At 38.1% G+C, this 7,280-nt stretch overlaps 1 protein-coding gene across 1 annotated transcript; it reads right to left on the bottom strand.

The window, feature by feature from the left end:
• Positions 1 to 2,200: 2,200 nt before the first annotated feature.
• Positions 2,201 to 6,361, bottom strand: CFL2 (cofilin 2 (muscle)). The gene is made up of 3 exons (XM_009319366.1): positions 6,054 to 6,361; positions 5,877 to 5,953; positions 2,201 to 5,785 (listed from the first exon to the last, which is right to left on the bottom strand). The coding sequence occupies exons 1-3, from the start codon at positions 6,311 to 6,313 to the stop codon at positions 5,673 to 5,675; spliced, it is 450 nt and encodes a 149-aa protein (XP_009317641.1). The 5' UTR covers positions 6,314 to 6,361; the 3' UTR covers positions 2,201 to 5,672.
• Positions 6,362 to 7,280: the final 919 nt, after the last annotated feature.

Genomic DNA, 7,280 nt, shown 5'->3' on the forward strand with positions numbered 1-7,280 from the left:
ACTCTAAAATATGACCATAAATTATATTTGTCACTTGCAGTCACCTAATTAAGAACTACACCAGATCATCCTCACTCCCAATGTAATAGCTTAATTATTGTATTTGGTATAATCAAAAAATACGCATTTTTAAAGGGTTGTTCAAATGCAGCTTAGGTGCACCACCTATATGATATCGCTAACCAAAAGCGCCATTATAGCATGGCTTCATATTTATAGGAGTAAAACGAATTTCACCGATACAGAGCTGTGTGTTCACATTTCATTGCTTAAAAGCATGGAGACAGTTGAGACTGTGGAATCAGTATGTTCAGGCAGAGCAAAAGATAACATAAGCCAGTCTTTACAGTTGCAAGCTCATGCTGAAATTAAAAGGAAACAAATCCTTTCGTTGTAACTGTAACCCTTGTGTTGTTGTGCTGTAACCCTTTTTTTCCCCCCTCAGTTGTACAGGTCTCTATGAAAAACGGCTTCTTCTAAACCTTCCTCTGCTTCTCCGCACCTTGTTTGCTACATGCACATTCAACTTTCTGTTGAAACAGCTAAAATGGAAGAAAAGCTTAGCTCTCGCATTAGCCTTAATAGAAGGGTCACAGATGAAAGCAGTGCTGCCACTAAGGGGAAGCAGACACAAATAAGGCTCTCTAAACCGGTTGTCAAAATCACATCTCTTTTTTCAAGCCAATGTATACCCTGCAGCTGTGCTCACCAGAGAGTAACTGATGCTTTTAACTTTCTGCATAATAGAAAAGCTTTTGAGGAGCATAGTATTACAGCGTTTAGTTTTTCTAAATCAAATCCCTACAATCACAAACAAGAGAGGGGAAAAATAGATACTAAAAGGTACAAGTGGAGATTGTCCGTAAAGCTTTACAGAAGATGGTGGGCAGATGGTAGGGATTTGCAGTGACACAGCTGTTTTTAAAAATAAAGAGGGGGAAGAGGAGAAGGCATGATTACAGCTACACACACATTCCTAAGCCTGTTCACACAAGAGTAAAAATTAAGCTAACAGCAGGAAATTGACATTGGTATTTTTTTTTATCATCTGAATTGACATTTAGAAACTTTTAAAAATAATCACCAGCACCTTCAAGTTTCTTTTCCAATCGTTACTTTCCTAAGTAACTACGAAGTAAACCTGACAACACAAATATTGACTTACAATGAGGTATTAAAAAGGCAATGTCAAAATTACTTTCAGTGCCTCCAAATAGCGCATTTTTGCTGTAAGCCTTACAATATAAAAAGAAAATTCTATCATATCATCAAATAAACAACATAAATTGTTACCTGTTTGAATTTCCTATGAAAGGCTTCAATTTTTCACTTTTGTATTTTTTCAGATATTGTTAGTAGATGGCAGAGATAAGCAATGCAAAGAATAGTAAGATGTATGGGGGTTATCGTAGATTTTACAGCATGGGGGGTGAGGCAGGGAAATGCCCCAATTCAATAGGGTATCAAGCACTGGATATGAATATAGTAAGAACAGAACATTTTTTAACTAAGCAGTTATTTGTATACTTATTTTCATAGAGACCTTTCACTCATTTTTAATGCGTGTTCTCGTATATGTCCCCTACAGCCACATAGAAAGCTTATGTTAGGTAAACACTAAAAAGATTGTTAATCTACAGCGTAAAAGCCTCTCTTCTCCCGAGTATCCAATGAAGCTGTTTCTTGACAGCTTTGTTTACAAAATTAACTCTCTTCCAGTTAAGCTGTTCCTAGATCCAAGAAATTTTACATCAACAGGAGAGATACCACTGATACCAAAAGGATAATCTTCTGATCATTCTTCATGGAGTCACCTTTTTCACATCGCATCAGCTCGATTTCTTCCCAATATTAAAAATGACTCGTCAGTGTAAACATACTTTTTGCTACCTTTTTAAAAAAAACATCTGACTTTCTGAATATGTGAGCTGGGACCCAACACAAGAAAAAGGTTATCCAGCACCGACCCACTAAAAACTTCTTTACACCTATCTCCTGAGCCACCGGTGCTGGCTTTTGCTGCAGCTGGGTACTGAACTGAATGGGTTGTGGGTGAAACCCATTACAAAAATGCCCGTATTCCACGCATTTACTCCACGATCTCTCCTTTCACAGTGTCTGGGCTTCTCCCAATCCAAAGACAACAGCAAAGTGATCCGTGTAAGTGCTGCCTAGCACACAAACATACTCAACATCTGAAGACATTTAAATTAATTTTATTTATACCAGGTTTTCAAAATCAGAAATATTTCAAAGAAATTCAGTACTTATAGACAGGTGCTACATTGATGATCTTTCATCCACCATTAGTGCTGTGTTTTCACTCTATAATCATTAACTCGCCACCACAAACTAAGGGGAACTTACAGAAGTTTATAAAAAATAGGCAGACATGAAAGTTTGGTTTATACTGGAATTGGCATAAGAAAGTAAAGCTTATTAACAAATTGTGGCAATTGCTGTATTCCATCACTCGTTCTGAGGGAACGGTACAGCAGGAAAAGACTCTTCCACTTAGAGAAACACTTTGGGTTTTAACTGAACGTACTCAAAATCCATTTCGCGATCTGACTGGGAGTGATTCTTACACTCAAGTCCATATAAACTTAAGCTTTGTATTTCTAAAATCGCCACAAGCATAAACCTCACCTACTCACACTAGTCTTCGACCGATTTCTCTTTTCGGAGAAATCAAACCCGTATGTCTATACCTCTTCCAGGATTTACCAAATCAAACAAAACAACTGCTGGTTTTGAAGTCTTTTTTTAGAAGAAGAAAAATGCCATTTCTGCACAAGCTACTCTACTGAAAATTTTATTTAACACTTCTTTATCAATAAAATAACTGAAGCCAAGATACCCAAAAGTCACGTCTACACGGAGATACACAGAAGATATTCAACTTGAGAGGATTTGCCTCCACTTCTCGATCACAATGAGGCCCTCACCGTTTTGCATAATGACAGAAAACAACAGCTGACAAACCCTTTTGGAACAGATGCCAGCTGTCTCTCATTTGTTTTATAATTCAAACAGTAACAGTTCTGTAGCACTTTATTGGGGTTTTTTTTATTTTTTTAAAAGCAAGCCATTCGAATTGGACCACATCAGTCAGTCAGTCAGTTCTTTCAAGAACAAACTGAAGGCAGGCTGATCCTTTTGGATCCAAAACTTGTTTTGGTAGGAATCTTACATAAATACAGTTTGTGCTTCAATTTTGAATCTACTTGGACTGAGTGAATATACACCTAAGCTAGTTTTAAAAAAAAAAAGTAACCTTTAATATTCAACTTGGAAGCCACAAACATCTTTCCAGATTGTTTGCAGCAGAGACAAACAATAAATTTAAACACAGTACTGCTTAAAAAAGTTTACTGTCTAAAATGAAATTCAAATGGTTTATTAAAATTTAACATTTTCAGTTTTGGCTTTTTCTAAAGAAACCATTTATACCTTGTGAAAATCAGTTAAAAGATCATTGCATTATACTGTACTGAACTCAAGTCAAACATAAAGCACGAAGTAGATCTTTACATTAAACCGGGCTTTGCACACAACGTGAATAATCAGAAATAAAGAGACTATTTTAAGGAATAAGAAGGTTTTTTTTTTTTAATCTAGACAACATGCACACCATCAGTTACTTCTCAACCTTAAAAGGTACCTGAAAGGAGAGTTTTGTAGAACAAAACCAAGACTTATTAATACACTTAGTAAGTCAGTGGTCATCATGCCTTTTTAGTTAAGTTCTAGTAAAGTTTAGTCTACATAGAACAGCTAACACAATGAGGTGTGCAAGTCATAGGGATAGCCAGCAGCCTGAAACAAAGTCTTAAAGTTCTACAGGACAAGAGAGCTTAAACACAGTACCACTAGGTTATTTAAACTATTAAAAAAAAAAAGAAAAAAGATTTTGACGTTTATCCGCTTCCTTGTTGAAAAAGGGCTATCGACTGAACATAAAGGGCCCATATTTAAAAGCTCCACAGTTCTGCTCTACCAACTTTTTAAAATAAGGTAACAATAAAGAGCATTCCTTCTAGCAGCATGTACAGTTCAGCTGCGAGTGGCTGCCTAACAGCACTCCTTTATGCATACCAGGAGAATCATGTCCAGTTTTGCCATTTGTGGATAACGATGACAAGATACAAAAGCATGTGTTGGCCATAAATAGCTCTGGCAAACGGAGGATTGCTCACACAGAGCAGATCAAATTCTCTATAAGGAGAGCGTTATTTGGCTCCCAGCCAAAACATGTCCCCGATGCAAGCCTCGGTAGCGGCAAACACTTTCCAGTTCTAGTTACATAGAAGCTAACAAGTAGAACGGTTCATTTAGGCTATTGCTTGTACCAAGTCCATCTTAACTGCAACACTCAAGAAACAAAAATTATTTACTGGATTCATATTTGCGTATCGTATAACTGTCATTACACATCACCTTACCAAAAAAGACGGCGAGCTGTAAGATTTCGTGCAAGGTTTTACTCTGACATGTAGAACTTTAAGAACATTCAGGTACGAAACACACTGCGTGGTCAATTACTTTGTATTTTTACATTTCTGACACAAGTGTTTCATGGAACTAACGGTCTCTAGTAGTGGTAGCTTCTTTACTTTAATAGTAAACTAGGATCAGGTCCTTTATCAAATGATCAGAACAGAGCCACAAAGTATTGTAAAGCAGTTCCTAAATCATGATTAGGAATGAAAAACTTGCATTATTTAAGATGAGATTAATGATTGTTTATCTTTACAATACTTTCCACAGAAGTTATTTGAAATGTGCTTAAATTAAACATACTTTAAAACTATATTTTCCAATGAAAACAAGGCAACGTTCTGTAATAAGCCACAAGTTTTATTGCAACGTGGCCAGTTTTTGATCTCAAAAAACAACGTTCCATTTAAGGCTCTTTTTAATACAGAAATTGCCACCATGACTGATGTTTTACAAAACTTTAGTGTTTCAAGACTCACATGGTAAACAGATAACTTCTACTCCTGTTCAGTAGTGTACATTCAATGGAAAACAAAAGGCATCATAACAGCTACTTCATTTATAAAGATATGCATGTAACAGGAATGAAACTGAGGTACTACAATAATTTGATGACACAGTTACAGCAACTTAATTGGCATTCCTTTGGGGGGGGCGGGTCAAACATATTACAAAAAAGTGCTTTAAATGCATAGTGTTGTGTGCTGCCATGTCACAAAAATAGGCTTGTCAAGGCAGGTGAGGTGTATGAATGCACAAGAGCCTCATGGAACTGCAATCAAGTGCAACTGTAAGTAATACTGTAGAGAGTCTACCATCCGACCAGTGGACAATACTTTCAAGGCATTCAATTAGCTTACCCTTTGCTGTCTGCTAGACTATTCACATTAACTATCACATTCATTGTACATGTTGCAAGGAATGCCTGCAACGTCAGTTTTGGCTAAGAGTATGACGTGAAAGCATTCCTTGGATCCTACATAAAACTACCAGGATTAAACAGTCTAATGGCAATCACTGGTAGACCGCTTAACAATGACACCTCCTTCAGGGGCATTAGGGAAGGGACTTATTTTTTGAGAAGGGAAGGGACAGGGAGACTAATACTATTCCAATTGAACGAGCTGCAGAAATGGAAGCTCCTTAGATCCAGATGGCACTTGTCTGTCTTTTTATAAGGGTTTTCCTTCAAGTGAAACTACCACGTTGCCTCCCAGTTTCTCTCCGAGTGTTGAACGGTCCTTAATATCATCCAAACCATTTACTTGCCACTCATGTTTAATACCTGAAAGACAGATGGACAACAACGTACTTGTGAGAACCTCAACATCTAAACGGCATTATAATTAATGAGCGAAACATTTTTAGGCCTGTACCTGTAAATTTCTTTTTAATGGCATCTTTAGAGCTTGCGTAGATCATCTTGCTTTTTAAAGGTGCACTTTCAGGAGCCCTTTAAAGGAAAGAAGAAAACCACAACAAAACAGTTATTCAGTCATCCAGTGTTAACTCCAGAATATTCAATTTTAACAGCAAGCTTTGCTTTTACACACCAGAATATAAATACCAGGTCTTCTTTCTTAGATTCCTTTGTCTCGTATGTGGCGTCATACAAAGCGTATCGGCAATCATTCAAAGGTAGCAACTTCACAAAGGCTGTATAGGGGTCCTCCACAGTATCTCCAATGTCACCAACCAATATCTGCTTTGACTCCTCTACAATTATTTGTTTTTTGTCATCACTTAAGCAGAAGAGGACGGCTTTCTTTCTTTTTTTAATCTCTTCTGGGGTTGAAGATTTCCTTACTTTCATGTCATTAAAAACCTTTATGACTTCATCATTCACTGTTACTCCAGAAGCCTGTAAAATGAGATCAAAGGAAAAATTTAAACAGCAAAAATTAACATTCACTAGAAAAGATGATAGCCCACAGTGCTAGCTAAAGAAGTCTGCCTGCCCCCGTAAGAATAAAAATACTATACTCAACCTGAACACACTATGAATTTAGTAATCTTTGCGGGATTAGAGCAGAAGACATAAAGACAGTGTAATTTCTGAACTCTCTTGTTGCAGATCTCAGCATCTTCAGCTGTGATTCTGGGTAGCAGTTTTATACAACTAGACATACAACTAACTGTACTACTCACACAGTTTTCCATTACCTTATCATGCATTTGGCTTATTTGGGGGGAGGAGGAGAGTGGGGAGGGGCGGGGAACTGAACATAGGAGAGGAGTTTGTAGTTTTGGGTTGGGATGGGGGGTGGTTTTTTTGTTCGGGTTTTTTTTTTTTTTTAGCGGAACAATCGCTACAGCAGCAGCTCACATCCAGCACTGTCATGACTCTCATTTTGTTGGGTGATGTAAGGCTCTACAAGCAGCAGAAATGTTTTCTGCATTGTGTCAGCTTCAACACCGCGCTTTAAAAACTCCTGAATTTTACTTCGTACTGCTGCACGAGTACTATTTGATCGCTCTTCCTTCATACAAAAATACCAGTTACAATGCGTACAGCTCCCCATAAGGCTCGCAAGCCGTTCAAAACCCGAGCCTAAAACAGCAAGAAAAAAACCACTGACAAGGCAAGCGGGGAGCTCACGGCAGAAAGAAAATAATTTAGCAAACCCCTTTGCGAGCGAGCGAGCTAAACCCATCTGCAGCGCCCTTGCTCTCGGTCCCACAATTACATCTGAAGAGGAGGGCGCTGCCAGAGCAGGCTGTTTGGGGAAGGCAGGTGCACGGCTCGCTGGGGGCCGCCGGCTCTGTCCCCGAGGGAGCCC

This window comes from Pygoscelis adeliae, unplaced genomic scaffold (genome assembly GCF_000699105.1).
Source record: "Pygoscelis adeliae isolate BGI_AS28 unplaced genomic scaffold, ASM69910v1 Scaffold71, whole genome shotgun sequence".
NCBI classification, from domain to species: Eukaryota; Metazoa; Chordata; class Aves; order Sphenisciformes; family Spheniscidae; genus Pygoscelis; species Pygoscelis adeliae.